Below are 19,717 nucleotides of genomic sequence, written 5' to 3' on the forward strand. Positions count from 1 at the left end.
TTACTAATATCCATGTTTTTAAACTATATTTAAAGTTGAGTTTTGGTAGTAAAATAAATACTGGTGTTTTCATAATAAATAAGCGTGTAATTAATCGTGATTAAAAGCCTACTGAAACCCACTACTACCGACCACGCAGTCTGATAGTTTATATATCAATGATGAAATCTTAACATTATAACACATGCCAATACGGCCGGGTTAACTTATAAAGTGACATTTTAAATTTGCCGCTAAACTTCCGGTTCGAAACGCCTCTGAGGATGACGTATGCGCGTGACGTAGACCGGCGAACACGGGTATGCCTTCCACATTGAAGCCAATACGAAAAAGCTCTGTTTTCATTTCATAATTCCACAGTATTCTGGACATCTGTGTTCGTGAATCTGTTTCAATCATGTTCATTGCATTATGGAGAAGGAAGCTGAGCAAGCAAAGAAGAAAGTTGTCGGTGCGAAATGGACGTATTTTTCGAACGTAGTCAGCCACAACAGTACACAGCCGGCGCTTCTTTGTTTACATTCCCAAAAGATGCAGTCAAGATGGAAGAACTCGGATAACAGAGACTCTAACCAGGAGGACTTTTGACTTCGATACACAGACGCCTGTAGAGAACTGGGACAACACAGACTCTTACCAGGATTACTTTGATTTGGATGACAAAGACGCAGACGTGCTACTGTGAGTATGCAGCTTTGGCTTCTAAACATTTGATCGCTTGACCGTATGTGCGCAACTTTTTTTTGCGTATGTACGTAACTTTTTAAAAATATATAAGCTTTATGAACCTTGGGTTAGGTGAACGGTCTTTTGGGCTGAGTGATTGTGTGTGTTGATCAGGTGTTTGAATTGTATTGGCGTGTTCTATGGAGCTAGGAGCTAGCATAGGAGCTAGGAGCTAGCATAACACGTACCGTACCGTACGTGCGCGTCACGTACGTAACTTTTTAAAAATATATAAGCTTTATGAACCTTGGGTTAGGTGAACGGTCTTTTGGGCTGAGTGATTGTGTGTGTTGATCAGGTGTTTGAATTGTATTGGCGTGTTCTATGGAGCTAGGAGCTAGCATAGGAGCTAGGAGCTAGCATAACACGTACCGTACCGTACGTGCGCGTCACGTACGTAACTTTTTAAAAATATATAAGCTTTATGAACCTTGGGTTAGGTGAACGGTCTTTTGGGCTGAGTGATTGTGTGTGTTGATCAGGTGTTTGAATTGTATTGGCGTGTTCTATGGAGCTAGGAGCTAGCAGAGGAGCTAGGAGCTAGCATAACAAACATGCAGGTGTTTTTATGCAGGATTAATTTGTGGCATGTTAAATATAAGCCTGGTTGTGTTGTGGCTAATAGAGTATATATATGTCTTGTGTTTATTTACTGTTGTAGTCATTCCCAGCTGAATATCAGGTCACCCCCGGCTCTCACAGCATCTTCCCTATCTGAATAGCTTCAACTCCCCACTAGTCCTTCACTTGCACTTTACTCATCCACAAATCTTTCATCCTCGCTCAAATTAATGGGGAAATTGTCGCTTTCTCGGTCCGAATCTCTCTCACTTCATGCGGCCATCATTGTAAACAATAGGGAACTTTGCGTATATGTTCAACTGACTACGTCACGCTACTTCCGGTAGGGGCAAGCCTTTTTTTTTATCAGATACCAAAAGTTGCAATGTTTATCGTCGTTGTTCTATACTAAATCCTTTCAGCAAAAATATGGCAATATCGCGAAATGATCAAGTATGACACATAGACTAGATCTGCTATCCCCGTTTAAATAAAAAAAATTCATTTCAGTAGGCCTTTAAGGTTGCAAAGGGGTTGGAAAGTTTCCGGTAAATTTCCAGAAACTTTCCGGAAATTTACCACGGGAAGTTACGCTCGGGAAGTTTGGAACTATTGACCATGTTTTTGATTATTCAAAGTTGGACACCGTCCATTGGAATTACTGGGAATATACGGGAATTAATGGGGAATTACAATAATGATATATTATTGGGCACTTGTCTATATGCTGCTGCATCTTTGTGGCATTTTTGACATAGCTTTTTGCACAGTATTTGAAAATGTAAACAGCCTTTCCGCCTATATTGGTTGGGGTGAAATTATTCTGTTTGTATTTACTTATTCTTGTAAAACACTAATGCAATGCCACACACAGATATAAGTAGTCTGCTAAGCAACTGGAGTAGTCTTAAAGGCCTACTGAAAGCCACTACTACCGACCACGCAGTCTGATAGTTTATATATCAATGATGAAATCTTAACATTGCAACACATGCCAATACGGCCGGGTTAACTTATAAAGTGCAATTTTAAATTTCCCGGGAAACTTCCGGTTGAAAACGTCTATGTATGATGACGTATGCGCGTGACGTCAATGGTTGAAGCGGAAGTATTGGGACACATTGTATCCCAATACAAACAGCTCTGTTTTCATCGCAAAATTCCACAGTATTCTGGACATCTGTGTTGGTGAATCTTTTGCAATTTGTTTAATGAACAATGGAGACTGCAAAGAAGAAAGCTGTAGGTGGGATCGGTGTATTAGCGGCTGGCTGCAGCAACACAACCAGGAGGACTTTGAGTCGGATAGCAGATGCGCTATCCGACGCTAGCCGCCGACCGCATCGATGATCGGGTGAAGTCCTTCGTCTCGCCGTCGATCGCTGGAACGCAGGTGAGCACGGGTGTTGATGAGCAGATGAGGGCTGGCGTAGGTGGATAGCTAATGTTTTTAGCATAGCTCTGTCGAGATCCCGTAGCTAAGTTAGCTTCAATGGCGTCGTTAGCAACAGCATTGCTAGACTTTGCCAGGTTGGACAGCATTAACCGTGTGGTTACAGGTCCAGAGTTTAGTAGTATTGTTGATCTTCTGTCTATCCTTCCAGTCAGGGGCTTATTTATTTTGTTTCTATCTGCATTTAAGCACGATGCTATCACGTTAGCTCCGTAGCTAAAGTGCTTCGCCGATGTATTGTCGTGGAGATAAAAGTCACTGTGAATGTCCATTTCGCGTTCTCGACTCTCATTTTCAAGAGGATATAGTATCCGAGGTGGTTTAAAATACAAATCCGTGATCCACAATAGAAAAAGGAGAAAGTGTGGAATCCAATGAGCCCTTGTACCTAAGTTACGGTCAGAGCGAAAAAAGATACGTCCTGCACTGCACTCTACTCCTTCACTCTCACGTGCCTCATTCACGAATCTTTCATCCTCGCTCAAATTAATGGGGTAATCGTCGCTTTCTCGGTCCGAATCGCTCTCGCTGCTTGTGTAAACAATGGGGAAATGTGAGGAGCCTTTCAACCTGTGACATCACGCTACTTCCGGTACAGGCAAGGCTTTTTTTATCAGCGACCAAAAGTTGCAAACTTTATCGTCGATGTTCTCTACTAAATCCTTTCAGCAAAAACATGGCAATATCGCAAAAATGATCAAGTATGACACATAGAATGGATCTGCTATATAAATAAGAACATTTCATTTCAGTAGGCCTTTAAAAAATATTTTACTGATTGACAAATGAATAGAAATATGCTAGATGAATAAATGAACAGTCAATCAGCATGCTAAATCAAACTAGAAGCTACATTCTTGTATGACAACAGAATGACTAGCAGAACAGAAGGCAGAGGAAACTACACGTTTTGATTTAGTATTTGCTAGTTGAACTTTACAGATCACAAAAAAGGTAAATTCGGATCGCTAACGTTGTTAGCATAAATGAATGGGATTTAACATAGAGAAAATTAGCATCACGGCTAACGGAGAAATATTTTCGGTTCATTATGAGACTGTGGTGGTATATGAACCTAGCAAGCTAGAGATATTGGCCCCAAAATCATTTGATAAGTACAGGAACAGCTAGCTAGCTTGAGTGGAAGTCTGCTGGAATAGTCTACAGTCATACAGTAACAAGCAATTACACCTCTATTAAAATTAAATACCATGGATCAAATATATTTACCCCAGTAATATCATCAAAACTTACCTGACTGGATGAAGTCATTGGGCTCAAATACTAGTGTGGCCTCATTAGCCCTGCTGTAGTGTGTAGCATGCTGGGAATTATCTGTGCATGTGATGGATGAATGCACTGCACATGTGCTGGGGGAATGCACAGTACAGGGTTGAAATTCTACTGAATTTGCATTAAATCAGGTTGTTCTAGCTAATAATCATGCTGCAAGATCCAGCATGTTGCATTCAATGTTTATTCCCATTAATTCCCATGGAAAGTTTCCAACTTTGAATATTCTCGGAATTTTGCAACCCTAATCGTGATTACAATATCAATCAACAAAATGGTGATTATTATTTTTGCCATAATGGTCCAGCCCTAACTGTACCCTTTTTAAACAACAGAGGGTGTAAAACACAATCTATTCTACATGTTTCATTAACTCAAGTTTATCATTAATGCATCTAAAGCAGGGGTCACCAAAGCGGTGCCCGCGGGCACCAGGTAGCCCGTAAGGACCAGATGAGTAGCCCGCTGGCCTGTTCTAAAAATAGCTCAAATAGCAGCACTTACCAGTGAGCTGCCTCTATTTTTTAATTTGTATTTATTTACTAGTAAGCTGGTCTCGCTTTGCCCGACATTTTTAATTCTAAGAGAGACAAAACTCAAATAGAATTTGAAAATCCAAGAAAATATTTTAAAGACTTGGTCTTCACTTGTTTAAATAAATACATTCATTTTTTTACTTTGCTTCTTATAACTTTCAGAAAGACAATTTTAGAGAAAAAATACAACCTTAAAAATGATTTTAGGATTTTCAAACACATATACCTTTTTACCTTTTAAATTCCTTCCTCTTCTTTCCTGACAATTTAAATCGATGTTCAAGTAAATTTATTGTTTTTATTGTAAAAAATAATAAATACATTTTAATTTAATTCTTCATTTTAGCTTCTGTTTTTTCGACGAAGAATAGTTGTGAAATATTTCTTCAAACTTATTATGATTAAATTTCAAAAAAATTATTCTGGCAAATCTAGAAAATCTGTAGAATCAAATTTAAATCTTATTTCAAAGTCTTTTGAATTTATTTTACATTTTTTGTTCTGGAAAATCTAGAAGAAATAATGATTTGTCTGTTAGAAATATAGCTTGGTCCAATTTGTTATATATTCTAACAAAGTGCAGATTGGATTTTAACCTATTTAAAACATGTCATCAAAATTCTAAAATTAATCTTAATCAGGAAAAATTACTAATGATGTTCCATAAATTATTTTTTTTATTTTTTCAAAAAGATTCGAATTAGCTAGTTTTTCTCGTCTTTTTTCTGTTGAATTTTGAATTTTAAAGAGTCGAAATTGAAGATAAACTATGTTTCAAAATTTAATTGTCGTTTTTTTCGTGTTTTCTCCTCTTTTAAACCATTCAATTAAGTGTAAATATCATTAGTTATTAATAATAACAGAGTTAAAGGTAAATTGAGCAAATTGGCTATTTCTGGCAATTTATTTAAGTGTGTATCAAGCTGGTAGCCCTTCGCATTAATCAGTACCCAAGAAGTAGCTCTTGGTTTCAAAAAGGTTGTTGACCCCTGATCGAAAGGATATAAATATAATTCCATAAAGTGCCTTTTTCAATCCATCCATCCGTTTTCTACCTCTTGTCCCTTTTGGAGTCACAGGGGGGCGGAAGGCGGGGTACACCCTGGAAAATTCCATAAAACCTTTTAACATTTTTTTTTATTGTATCCTAATTAAAAATGTATCCTCCAGTTTGTGGCTATTAGAAGGCATATTTCCAGAGGATATGCATTTTTACAGCATGTTTTAAAGGGATATCATTTAACAAATGACTTCTGGGTATATTATGTTGATCAACTAATTCTTATTTAGGGGGCTTAGTGAGCGGAGAAAGAGGCATTGACTCCATTGTTAGAATTACGTTTGTTTACGACTTAGAATGCATAAAAAAGAAAAACATGTTATTATCTTACATAAGGATTGCGAATGATAGGCAAAATAAAACAAATTTAAAAAAAGAGATCCCCTTTGATCATTTTTCTAAATCCTGTGAACGGGCTGATGCTGTGGTGAAAGCGAGAAAATATGTGTCGGGAAAATTCAAATTTCAGCAAAAATGGCTAGAAAACTATTTAAAACCTGGTTAAAGATTGTTGGCGGTAAACCCAGAGAGGCATGAGTATGTTGTAAAATGATATTAGAATTTGCTTTATTATTTAGGTTTAGGGGGCCGCGTCATGGAGCCGCCCCCGGGCCAGCTCTCACTTGTTCCACCACTGGTCATTGTGATTATATTATATATTCCAAATGTAATTTTCTTGTCAATAATCAAATATAAAGTTAGTAAAGATGTGAGAGTAAGAAGTCAACAAACCTGTTCCGTCTAACACAACTTGATGTTTCTTGAAAACAGCGTCCAGTAGTTGATTGTTCCCCTATTTTGTTGTAGAAAGTTCCGCCTCGTTTTCTGCTATCGTTCTAACACTATAAGATCTGACCACAGAACTTTCCTCCAGAAGGTCTTATCTTTGTCCATGTGATGTCAGATGAAACAAAAATTCAGCTGTTTGGCCACAATACCCAGCAATATGTTTGGAAGAGAAAAGGTGAGACCTTTAATCCCAAGAACAGTATTGGTAGTATTATGCTCTGGGCCTGTTTTGCTGCCAATGGAACTGGTGCTTTAAATGGGACATGGAAAATGGGGATTACCTCCAAATTTTTCCGGACAACCTAAAATCTTCAGCCAGGTTGGGTCTTGGGCGCAGTTGGGTGTTCCAACAGGACAATGACCCCAAACACACATCAAAAGTGGTAAAGAAATGGCTAAATCAGGCTAGAATTAAGGTTTTATTATTGCCTTGCCAAAGTCTTGTCGTGTGGACAATGCTGAAGAAACAAGTCCATGTCAAAAAAACAAGAAATTTAGCTGAACTGCACCAATTTTTTCAAGAGGAGTGGTCAAAAATTCAAGCAGAAGCTTGTGGATGGCTACCAAAAGTGCCTTCATGCAGTGAAACTTGCCAAGGGACATGTAAGCAAATATTAACATTGCTATATGTATACTTTTGACCCAGCAGATTTGCTCACATTTTCAGTAGACCCATAATAAATTCATAAAAGAACCAAACTTCATAAATGTTTTTTGTGACCAACAAGTATGTGCTCCAATCACTTTATCACAAAAAAATAAGAGTTGTAGAAATTATTGGAAACTCAACACAGCCATGACATTATGTTCTTTACAACTTTTGAACGCAATTGTACCACTCACCACAAAACAAGACACACGAGCGTGATGCACGGTAGGTTCTTCGATCGAAGAACGTCCAGCATGGTGTACGTCTTGCCTTTTGCTTTTGATCGCGACTGTAAACATACTTCACTTAAAGGGGAATAGCACCTTTTTTATTTATTTTGCCTATCAAGAACACATATGTTTTTTCTCTTTTATGCATTCTAAATAGTAAATAAACACGATCAAAAGTCTGCTTACAATAGAGGCTATTAGAGTCGCACTATTCTGCCTACAAAGAACTTAAAGGCCTACTGAAAGCTACTACTACCGACCACGCAGTCTGATAGTTTATATATCAATGATGAAATCTTAACATTGCAACACATGCCAATATGGCCGGGTTAACTTATAAAGTGCAATTTTATATTTCCCGCGAAACTTCCGGTTGAAAACTCCTTTGGATGATGACGTATGCACGTGACGTAGCCAGTGAAACAGGAGTATCGGTAGCCCATCGAAGCCAATACAAAACAGCTCTGTTTTCATTTCATAATTCCACAGTATTCTGGACATCTGTGTTGGTGAATCTTTTGCAATTTGTTTAATGAACAATGAAGACTGCAAAGAAGAAAGCTGTAGGTGGGTCGGTGTATTAGCGGATGGCTGCAGCAACACAACCGGGAAGACTTTGATTCGGATAGCAGACGCGCTAGCCGACGCTAGCCGCCGACCGCACGGATGATCGTGGTGAAGTCCTTCTTCCCATCGTCGATCGCTGGAACGCAGGTGAGCACGGGTGTTGATGAGCAGATGAGGGCTGGTTGCCGTAGGTGGAGCGCTAATGTTTTTATCATAGCTCTGTGAGGTCCCGTTGCTAAGTTAGCTTCAATGGCTTCAATGGAAAGCATTAACCGTGTATTTACATGTTCATGGTTTAATAGTATTGTTGATTTTCTGTCTATCCTTCCAGTCAGGGGTTTATTTATTTTGTTTCTATATGCAGTTAAGCACGATGCTATCACGTTAGCTACGTAGCTAAAGTGTTTCGTCTGTGTATTGTCGTGGAGATAAAAGTCACTGTGAATGTCCATTTCGCGTTCTCGACTCTCATTTTCAAGAGGATATAGTATCCGAGGTGGTTTAAAATACAAATCCGTGATCCACAATAGAAAAAGGAGAGAGTGTGGAATCCAATGAGCCAGCTTGTACCTAAGTTACGGTCAGAGCAAAAAAAGATATGTCTTGCACTGCATTCTAGTCCGTCACTCTAACGTTCCTCATCCACGAATCTTTCATCCTCGCTCAAATTAATGGGGTAATCGTCGCTTTCTCGCTCCGAATCGCTCTCGCTGCTGGTGAAAACAATAGGAGGTGATCAACTGACTACGTCACGCTACTTCCGGTAGGGGCAAGGCTTTTTTTTTTATCAGAGACCAAAAGTTGCGAACTTTATCGTCGATGTTCTCTACTAAATCCTTTCAGCAAAAATATGGCAATATCGCAAAATGATCAAGTATGACACATAGAATGGATCTGCTATCCCCGTTTAAATAAAAAAACTTCATTTCAGTAGGCCTTTAAAAACATCCAAACACCTCCATTAAGGTTTTATGTACATACAGTAAGTATATATGTCATTTAGTAACAGGCATATTTAAAAAAAAGATGTAATATTTACGTATGTTTGCTCATTAGCGCATTCATTTAAAAAATGCATCACGTTTGCCTTCTTTTAACAACATCACTGAATATTACACACTGCAGACTTCCTGAGAGCCAACAAACATAATACAACATCACTTACTGTACAAAGTCTGCTGTCACTATGACGCAGACTGACAGAATCTTGTTATATTCCCTAAAAACTCCTTTGTCCCACACGCCATTAGACTGTACAACTCCTCTCTGGGAGGGAGGGGGGTACTAGAATGACAGGGGATGCAAAACAATAACAGTGCAATCATTTTTCCTTATTGATTGATTGATTGAGACTTTTATTAGGAGGTTGCACAGTGAAGTACATATTCCGTACAATTGACCACTAAATGGTAACACCCGAATAAGTTTTTCAACTTGTTTAAGTCGGGGTCCACTTAAATTGATTCATGGTCACTACTGCCTAGTTTCTCTTGTTATATTCTTATTTTACTGTTATATTTTTATTCTCATTGTTGCTTTCTTGCTTTTTATTTTTATTCTAATGTAATATGTTTCTATTTTGTGTCCATTTATACCCCCATTATTTACATTTTACTTTTTAAATTCGATCTCAATTCTGTACACTGCTGCTGGAATTTTCATTTTCCTGAGGGAACTCTCCTGAATGAATCAATAAAGTACTATCTAACTATCTATCTTTTAGATGAAGAATGACTCATAATTGTCGCACGGAAAAGGGGGGTGAAGCCAGGCGTCTTTTTGTGTCGTTCGCCATTGCCGGGTCTAAATTGGCTGTCAAACAGTACCAACTTGTCAGAGTACGTCCTCATCCTTCTACTATCCAGGTGAGAGGCCCGATTCATGATCTAGAATAATCTCTCACCCGCACCGAGGCGAGGAAGGAGCTCACCAGGCGGTGTTGTCAACATAGGCACACAATCTATAAATAGTTTATCTGCGTTAGCACTTATAATTAGGGATGTCCCGATCCGATATTGATATCGGAAATCAGTCCGATATTAGCCAAAAAAGTGAATATCGGATTTTATCGAACTGAATCTAAAAACTCTGATATAAGCGCTCCGATATAAGCTGTCCATTTTCCGCTGCAGCACTTCTATAATAGGTGACTCTGGTTTGATCACACTCCAACACAATGCCCCTTAATTAACGTTGGTGCCGGCCGTGGAAGAAGAGCGTCTCTGATCCAGCATGCACAGCCCACGTGATCACAACAACGACAACGCGTGTGCTCGCAGCAAAGTGTAGTGATGTCGGCTGTGTGGAAGTATTTTAACGTAAACTCGGACAAAGACGTTGCCGCTAAATGCAACATTTAGGTTCAATACAAGCAACCTCATCGCACATTTGAAAAAACACCACAAAAAAGAACATGAGGATTTTCGCGAGAGCAGCAAGGCGAAGCAACCTCTGGCTCGCTTCAGCAACCCACGCTGGCCGAAAGCTTTGCAAGACGTGACAAACTACCACGGGACAGCAAAAAGGCAATGGCCATAACAGAAAAGATAGCCCAGTTTATTGTGCGTGATGACCAGCCCCTGTCGGTGGTGAGTAATGTCGGGTTTAAACGCTTAAAGGGAAACTTCGGTTTTTTTCAACCTGGGCCCTGTTTTCATAATTTTTTCTGTATATGTGAGTGCTGGATAAAACATTTTTTGAGGTCGCGCCAGTATTGAGCAGGGCAGGCAGCCTCCAGCCCAGCTAACGCTCGTACACAGGGCAACTGGCTCTCGTCAAAATTCGGCCTATAAACATGCATTTTTTTCACACTGACAGGCTCAGATAGTTACAATGAGTGTCCGACAACATACTAGAAAGGAGAAATTAACGTATGTCTCTACCTTTAGCTGGAGATCGCTGTGTGTTGTGAGCTGTGTCCAAATCTCACCACGCTACAAATCTCGTTCCGAAATCTCGCGATAACTCGCGACAAAACACCGGTGGAAAAACAGTTACCTGACTGAGGTGAAGAGAGATGACTGAAGTGATTTTCTGTTGGATTACCGAAGACTGTTATTTTAGTTTTATAGTGGAGGCAGAAAATCACTTCAGTCATCTCTCTTCACCTCAGTCAGGTAACTGTTTTTCCACCGGTGTTTTGTCGCGAGTTATCGCGAGATTTCGGAACGAGATTTGTAGCGTGGTGAGATTTGGACACAGCTCACAACACACAGCGATCTCCAGCTAAAGGTAGAGACATACGTTAATTTCTCCTTTCTAGTATGTTGTCGGACACTCATTGTAACTATCTGAGCCTGTCAGTGTGAAAAAAATGCATGTTTATAGGCCGAATTTTGACGAGAGCCAGTTGCCCTGTGTACGAGCGTTAGCTGGGCTGGAGGCTGCCTGCCCTGCTCAATACTGGCGCGACCTCAAAAAATGTTTTATCCAGCACTCATATATACAGAAAAAATTATGAAAACAGGGCCCAGGTTGAAAAAAACCGAAGTTTCCCTTTAATGGAGCACCTCCAACCTCGCTACATTATTCCTAGCCGCCACTACATTGTAGACAAAACTATACCCCAGATGCACGAAGAGGTTAAAAAGTACACAGCATGCCGAAATGCTTATCTTCTTAAAAAAAAATCTCCACATTATGCTCGGACTGCAGAAAGTGGAGAAGGAGGAGGAGGAGTAGTAAGGGTAGTCAGCACTGACTGATTATTATTTGTTTTATGCTCTTGTTATTAGAGTGATATGTTTATTGTGTTTACACTATTCTTCAATGATGACTAAGAGTAATTACTACATTGTTTTGGGCACAGTCAGTCAGTGAAACTGGAGCTGTGAACTCTTAACTTAGAGCAGTTGGACAGTGGACAATATTGTGTTGTTTTTGTCCCTGCCCACAGTTGTTTCCAACATATGCTGACAGTAAAAAAATAACTGAAGTGAACTTGAATTGTTTGCACTTTAAAACGTTTTTTTTTTTTTTTTAATTGGATTTATTTAGGTTATTTTTCAGGGTCTTCTAATTTATTTTTAATTTATTCTATTCAATTGTATAATTATGTTGGTATTAGTGGTTATTTTGCACTTTAAATACAACATTTTGTATTTATTGGATGTGTTGAGGTAATACTCTTATGTTGAAGGTTAAAATTTATGTAACCAATTGGTTAATGATAAATGGGTCAGTTTTTCCTATACCTACACTACCGTTCAAAAGTTTGGGGTCACCCAAACAATTTTGTGGAATAGCCTTCATTTCTAAGAACAAGAATAGACTGTCGAGTTTCAGATGAAAGTTCTCTTTTTCTGGCCATTTTGAGCGTTTAATTGACCCCACAAATGTGATGCTCCAGAAACTCAATCTGCTCAAAGGAAGGTCAGTTTTGTAGCTTCTGTAACGAGCTAAACTGTTTTCAGATGTGTGAACATGATCGCACAAGGGGTTTCTAATCATCAATTAGCCTTCTGAGCCAATGAGCAAACACATTGTACCATTAGAACACTGGAGTGATAGTTGCTGGAAATGGGCCTCTATACACCTATGTAGATATTGCACCAAAAAATAGACATTTGCAGCTAGAATAGTCATTTACCACATTAGCAATGTATAGAGTGTATTTCTTTAAAGTTAAGACTAGTTTAAAGTTATCTTCATTGAAAAGTACAGTGCTTTTCCTTCAAAAATAAGGACATTTCAATGTGACCCCAAACTTTTGAACGGTAGTGTACTCTTGCTGACTATTGTTTTCTGTTTTAACACTACAACATCAGTAACAGTAACATCACTTTATCAAGCCTTTTCTAACATTCCACACAACAAAATAAGGGATAAATATATGTATGATTCGTGCCTATATCGTATCGTATTGATATCGGTATCGGCCAATACTCAAGGCTACAATATCGGTATCGTATCGGAAGTGAAAAAGTTGTATCGGGACATCCCTACTTCTAGTAACAATATCACTAATACTTGGTTGGTATTCAAACCACAAAATGCAAATGGAGTATTGTTGGCGCTTTTTGGATGGTTATAGAGGACCTCCCGTTGGCTACTTTGCAAGAGGACTTTTATTTACATTTATGAGTTAGAATGTTATTTAAAAATATATATCCATCTTCATGTCTTTTATAATGATTGTGAACGATAGAACAAATTCCTCCAAAAAGTGCAGTTCCCCTCTAAATGAATGATTAAGGAAACCTACTTGGATGAGAGGACAAACGTCTTCTAAGACAAAGTGAACAGTCCAGTTGTGATGGATTGAATGCCCTGAGAATAAAATGATATGTGGATGTTGTGCTTACTTGGACTGTGATGAAGCTGTGAGGACTCAGGTGGTTTGTCTTCATGCTCTTCAGTCTTCACAGAGACAACAGTCAGTGGAAACTTGGTGACATCATCCTCCTCCTGCCCTAGAAGACACTCTTCCTCCTGAGTGAACCACACTTCCTCCTCTTCCTCTTTAATGTGGACGGGCTGTGGATCCTCCTCTTCCTCTTTAATGTGAGTGGGCTGCTGGACGTCTGTTGGGTAAATAATGAAATAAGATAAAGAGAGAATAGAAATAGTTTTGGACTGACACTGTTAACGCAATTACATAATGTGTGTTCTTTCGTGAGTTGTGTTAAAAGTGTGTAGCAAAACAACCAATAAAGACACGGGAAATACCTCCTTTTGTCCCAGCCACTAAAATGTATTCAAAAGTGAGTACAAAAACAGACTTGGAAATTTGATGGGGGGCAATTTGAAAAGTTTTTTATAAGTACAAGGCAGCATTAATTGAGGCATTCTTAACTTTACACTCACTGATGTAAAGTGTGTAAATATTTAATTGCGTATACCAGGGTTTCTCGAAGTGTGGGGCGCGCCCCACTGGTGGGGAATAGAGACATGACAGGTGGGGCGCGAGGAACGGGAGGAAATTTCACTTAAATGTTTTTCTTATTTTTTATTATATACTTAGATTTTTTTTTTTTACTATGCTTTCATTTTCTATACACACTGTAAATCACTTTGTGATTCTGTCTGTGAAATCCGCTATATAAATAAATGTTAATTACTTATTTTTCCTGAAGGCTTTAAATTTCTAGGTAGGAGCGAAAGTTTGACAGACATAGCAACAGTAACTAATGGGGCGGGGCTAAGCGGAACAAACTTTCGCGCGGATGGGTAGCAGGCTAAGAGTGGCAGTGTCAAGCCTGCAATCCCGATTTGAAAAGCTGTGCAGTGCAAAACAGGCTCATTGCAGCCACTAATGCTGGAGTACTGTAAAACTCATGTTCACTTGTCCTGTCTTGCCAAATGCATAGCTCCTCCTTTTTTTTTTTGCAAAGATTGCAAAGTGGCACTTTTATTTTATTTATTATTGAAATTGATGCAAGTTATTTGATTTATTATTGAACTTGATGCAAGTTATAACACTTTTATTTTATTTATTATTGAAATTAATGCAAGTTATTTGATTTATTATTGAACTTGATGCAAGTTATAACACTTTTATTTGATTTATTATTGAAATTGATGCAAGTTATTTGATTTATTATTGAACTTGATGCAAGTTATAACACTTTTATTTGATTTATTATTGAAATTGATGCAAGTTATTTGATTTATTATTGAACTTGATGCAAGTTATAACACTTTTATTTGATTTATTATTGAAATTGATGCAAGTTATTTGATTTATTATTGAACTTAATGCAAGTTATAACACTTTTATTTGATTTATTATTGAAATTGATGCAAGTTATTTGATTTATTATTGAACTTAATGCAAGTTATAACACTTTTATTTGATTTATTATTGAATTTGATGCAAGTTATTTGATTTATTATTGAACTTGATGCAAGTCATAACACTTTTATTTAAATTATTTTTAACTTGATGCAAGTTATTTGATTTATTATTGAACTTGATGCAAGTTATAACACTTTTATTTTATTTATTATTGAACTTGATGCAAGTTATTTGATTTATTATTGAACTTAAAGGCCTACTGAAATGAATTTTTTTTATTTATACGGGGATAGCAGATCTATTCTATGTGTCATACTTGATCATTTCGCGATATTGCCATATTTTTGCTGAAAGGATTTAGTATAGAACAACGACGATAAAGATTGCAACTTTTGGTATCTGATAAAAAAAAAAGGCTTGCCCCTACCGGAAGTAGCGTGACGTAGTCAGTTGAACATATACGCAAAGTTCCCTATTGTTTACAATGATGGCCGCATGAAGTGAGAGAGATTCGGACCGAGAAAGCGACAATTTCCCCATTAATTTGAGCGAGGATGAAAGATTTGTGGATGAGTAAAGTGCAAGTGAAGGACTAGTGGGGAGTTGAAGCTATTCAGATAGGGAAGATGCTGTGAGAGCCGGGGGTGACCTGATATTCAGCTGGGAATGACTACAACAGTAAATAAACACAAGACATAGATATACTCTATTAGCCACAACACAACCAGGCTTATATTTAACATGCCACAAATTAATCCTGCATAAAAACACCTGCGTGTTTGTTATGCTAGCTCCTAGCTCCTCTGCTAGCTCCTAGCTCCATAGAACACGCCAATACAATTCAAACACCTGATCAACACACACAATCACTCAGCCCAAAAGACCGTTCACCTAACCCAAGGTTCATAAAGCTTATATATTTTTAAAAAGTTACGTACGTGACGCGCACGTACGGTACGGTACGTGTTATGCTAGCTCCTAGCTCCTATGCTAGCTCCTAGCTCCATAGAACACGCCAATACAATTCAAACACCTGATCAACACACACAATCACTCAGCCCAAAAGACCGTTCACCTAACCCAAGGTTCATAAAGCTTATATATTTTTAAAAAGTTACGTACATACGCAAAAAAAAGTTGCGCACATACGGTCAAGCGATCAAATGTTTAGAAGCCAAAGCTGCATACTCACAGTAGCACGTCTGCATCTTTGTCATCCAAATCAAAGTAATCCTGGTAAGAGTCTGTGTTGCCCCAGTTTTCTACAGGCGTCTGTGTATCGAAGTCAAAAGTCCTCCTGGTTAGAGTCTCTGTTATCCGAGTTCTTCCATCTTGACTGCATCTTTCGGGAATGTAAACAAAGAAGCGCCGGCTGTGTACTGTTGTGGCTGACTACGTTCGAAAAATACGTCCATTTCGCACCGACAACTTTCTTCTTTGCTTGTTCAGCTTCCTTCTCCATAATGCAATGAACATGATTGAAACAGATTCACGAACACAGATGTCCAGAATACTGTGGAATTATGAAATGAAAACTGAGCTTTTTCGTATTGGCTTCAATGTGGAAGGCATACCCGTGTTCGCCGGTGTACGTCACGCGCATACGTCATCCTCAGAGGCGTTTCGAACCGTAAGTTTAGCGGCAAATTTAAAATGTTACTTTATAAGTTAACCCGGCCGTATTGGCATGTGTTATAATGTTAAGATTTCATCATTGATGTATAAACTATCAGACTGCGTGGTCGGTAGTAGTGGGTTTCAGTAGGCCTTTAATGCAAGTTATAACACTTTTATTTGATTTATTATTGAACTTGATGCAAGTTATAACACTTTTATTTGATTTATTATTGAACTTGATGCAAGTTATAACACTTTTATTTGATTTATTATTGAACTTGATGCAAGTTATAACACTTTTGTTTTATTCATTATTGAACTTGATGCAAGTTATTTTATTTATTATTGAACTTGATGCAAGTTATACCACAGCTGCACAGTTATTTTATTTATTATTGAACTTGATGTTATTTTGTGTTTTTGAGTTTGAATGTATACAACTTGATGTTACTTGATGTTCAATAAATTTGAAAATGTTAAGCTTGGTATTAGCGTTCTGTTGGGGCGGTTGGGGGAGGTGGGGCTTGAAAACTCCCCCTTGTCCAAAGTGGGGGATGACAAAAATAGTTTGAGAACCACTGGTGTATACGGTCTATTATAGTGGTTCTCAAATGGGGGTACGCGTACCCCTGGTGGTACTTGAAGGTATGCCAAGGGGTACGTGAGATTTTATTTAAATATTCTAAAAATAGCAACAATTCAAAAATCCTTTATAAATCTATTTATTAAATAATACTTCAACAAAATATGAATGTAAGTTCGTAAACTGAACATCAAATCAAGTAGGCTATTCCATTCATTACCATAAAGCCAGAGTTTCCTCCATGCCATGATGGTTTGACCCTCACTAAAATGTCTGTCAAAAAGAACTGTGAAAAGAAATGCAACAATGCAATATTCAGTGGTGACAGCTAGATTTTTTTGGGACATGTTCCATAAATATTGATGTTAAAGATTTATTTTTTTGTGAAGAAATGTTCAGAATTAAGTTCATGAATCCAGATGGATCTCTATTACAATCCCCAAAGAGGGCGCTTTAAGTTGATGATTACTTCTATGTGTAGAAATCTTTATTTATAATTGAATCACTTGTTTATTTTTCAACAAGTTTTTAGTTGTTTTTATATCTTTTTTTCCAAATAGTTCAAGAAAGACCACTACAAATGAGCAATATTTTGCACTGTTATACAATTTAATAAATCAGAAACTGATGACATAGTGCTGTATTTTACTTCTTTATCTCTTTTTTTCAACCAAAAATGCTTTGCTCTGATTAGGGAGTACTTGAATTAAAAAAATGTTTACAGGGGGTACATCACTGAAAAAAGGCTGAGAACCACTGGTCTATTACACCTAAACTTTATATCTTAATGTAACAATAATCTTGTAATGATATAGTCATTACCATTACTTCAATACCATGGAAATAAAAAAAATCTAATTCCAAAATCACTTAAAAAAAACATTCATGGTATGTTTTTGTAGTCATGCAAAATACTTTTTTGTGGTAATTTTGTTGGCTGGACCAAAAGGAACTTTTACCAAAACATATTTTACTATATTGTGTTTTATGGAGTATTTACATCAACAATTCCTCTTTAGGAATTGGAGATTATCTATGACACGCTGAAGGAAAGTCATTCACCTTTATCTTATTTTAATAACACAAGTGTTGACTATTTTGGTTTTTGAAAATAAATGTTTACTTTCACTTCTTGATGCATGTAGGTCAAAATCAGGAAGTGAAATTATAACTTTAATTACATTTGATTACAGTATAAAATGTATTTGATGACTGTGAGAGTTTTGTGTAAACATGTTGATACAGGTTTACATCTTCTTGGGGACTGGAACACAGATATGTACCGAAAGGATGCACCCATTTTTAAAACCTTCACTAAGCTGTGCCACCAACATTGCACTTCCCTCCACATTCGACCCATACCAGTTTGCTTATCGCCCTAACCGCTCCACAGAGGGCGCCATCTCCTCTGCACTCCACCTGAGCTTAGAACATCTGGAAGGAAAGGACACACACGTGCGGATGTTGTTTCTGGACTTCGGCTCGGCGTTCAACACCATCATCCCGCAGCACTTGGTGAGCAAACTTTCCCCCCTTGGATTCAGTACCCCCCTATGCAACTGGCTGCTTGACTTCCTCACAGACAGACCCTAGTCTGTGAGAGTGGGCGACAACACCTCCAGTGCCATCTCCCTGAGTCCTGAGTCCGCTGCTGTTCACGTTGATGACCCATGACAGCTGCGCCAGGTCCACTACTAACCACACTGTGAAGTACGCGGACGACACAACAGTAGTGGGCCTCATCCGTGACAACAACGACATGGACTACAGGGAGGAGGTGAAACATCTGGTTGACTGGTGCAGAACCAACAACCAGGTCCTGAACGTCGACAAGACCAAGGAGATCATCGTCGACTTCAGGAGGCACCAGTCCAGCCACACTCCACTCTTCATCAACGGCACAGCGGTGGAGATGGTAAGCAGCACCAACTTCCTGGGGGTGCAATATGACCTGGTCCCAGCACACCGGAGCTCTTGTAAAAAGAGCTCAGCAGCGCATGCACTTTTTGCGTCTGATGAAAAGAGCACAGCTCCCTCCCCCCGTTCTCACCACATTCTACAGAGGCACGATAGAGAGCCTGCTGACCAACAGCATCTCTGTCTGGACTGGAGCCTGCAGTGCCTCAGACTGGAAGTCTCTCCAGAGAGTGGTGAGGATGGCAGAAAAGATCATCAGGACTCCTCTTCATCCTATCCAGGAGATCGCAAAAAGCCGCTGCCTGACCAGGGCTCAGAAAATCTGCAGTGACTCCTCCCACCCCCACCAAGGACTGTTTTCACTGCTGGACTCTAGAAAGAGGTTCCGCAGCCTCCGAAGCAGAACCTCCAGGTTCTGTAACAGCTTCTTCCCTCAGGCCGTAAGACTCTTGAACGCATCATAATAATCCCCTCAATTCCCCCCAAAAATGGATTAACTCGCTGGAATAAAAAAGACAATATAACATACATCCATAAACGTGGATGCATATGCAAAAGTGCAATATATTTATCTGTACGGTAATCCATTTATTTATATCTGCACCTTATTGCTCTTTTATCCTGCACTACCATGAGCTAATGCAACAAAATGTCGTTCTTATCTGTACTGTAAAGTTCAAATTTGAATGACAATAAAAATAAGTCTAAGTCTCAAAGTCTGGTGTACAAGATGCACCATACCACTAAAATACCTATGACCTGTCTAGATACTTCAAAATATATTCATCATTATAACACCAGAGGTAGTTGTACAAATCACATTCCACCCAAATTTCACTCAAAAAAAAGTTCTAATTTGTTTGCCTGCTATACCACCAAAATGTGGAACTCCCTATCAATAGCCATAAAGGAGTGTAAATCCCTTACTTCCTTCAAAACCGCTTTGAAAAGACTTTACGGGTCGTAACATGGGAATAGACAACCACAACAATACTCCACC

General features: G+C 38.5%; 2 protein-coding genes across 3 annotated transcripts in view; both read right to left on the minus strand.

Moving 5' to 3' along the window:
* The window catches only part of LOC133664603 (oocyte zinc finger protein XlCOF6-like), a 175,338-nt gene that overhangs the window by 76,948 nt on the left and 78,673 nt on the right, over positions 1–19,717 (minus strand). The gene's annotated exons all lie outside the window — the stretch shown is intronic.
* The window catches only part of LOC133664622 (gastrula zinc finger protein XlCGF8.2DB-like), a 28,096-nt gene that overhangs the window by 5,555 nt on the left and 2,824 nt on the right, over positions 1–19,717 (minus strand). Inside the window, exon 1 of one of the 2 annotated variants that reach the window (XM_062069407.1) lies at positions 13,168–13,236. Coding sequence is in view for 1 of the 2 variants with exons in the window: in XM_062069406.1 (XP_061925390.1) it covers positions 13,168–13,386 (219 nt within the window). In the remaining variant the exon portion in view is untranslated. Of the gene's footprint in view, positions 1–13,167; positions 13,387–19,717 lie in introns of those variants that run through there. The other variant, XM_062069406.1, reaches the window with a different exon arrangement.

The sequence above is a fragment of the Entelurus aequoreus genome, linkage group LG14 (genome assembly GCF_033978785.1).
Source record: "Entelurus aequoreus isolate RoL-2023_Sb linkage group LG14, RoL_Eaeq_v1.1, whole genome shotgun sequence".
Lineage (NCBI taxonomy): Eukaryota > Metazoa > Chordata > Actinopteri > Syngnathiformes > Syngnathidae > Entelurus > Entelurus aequoreus.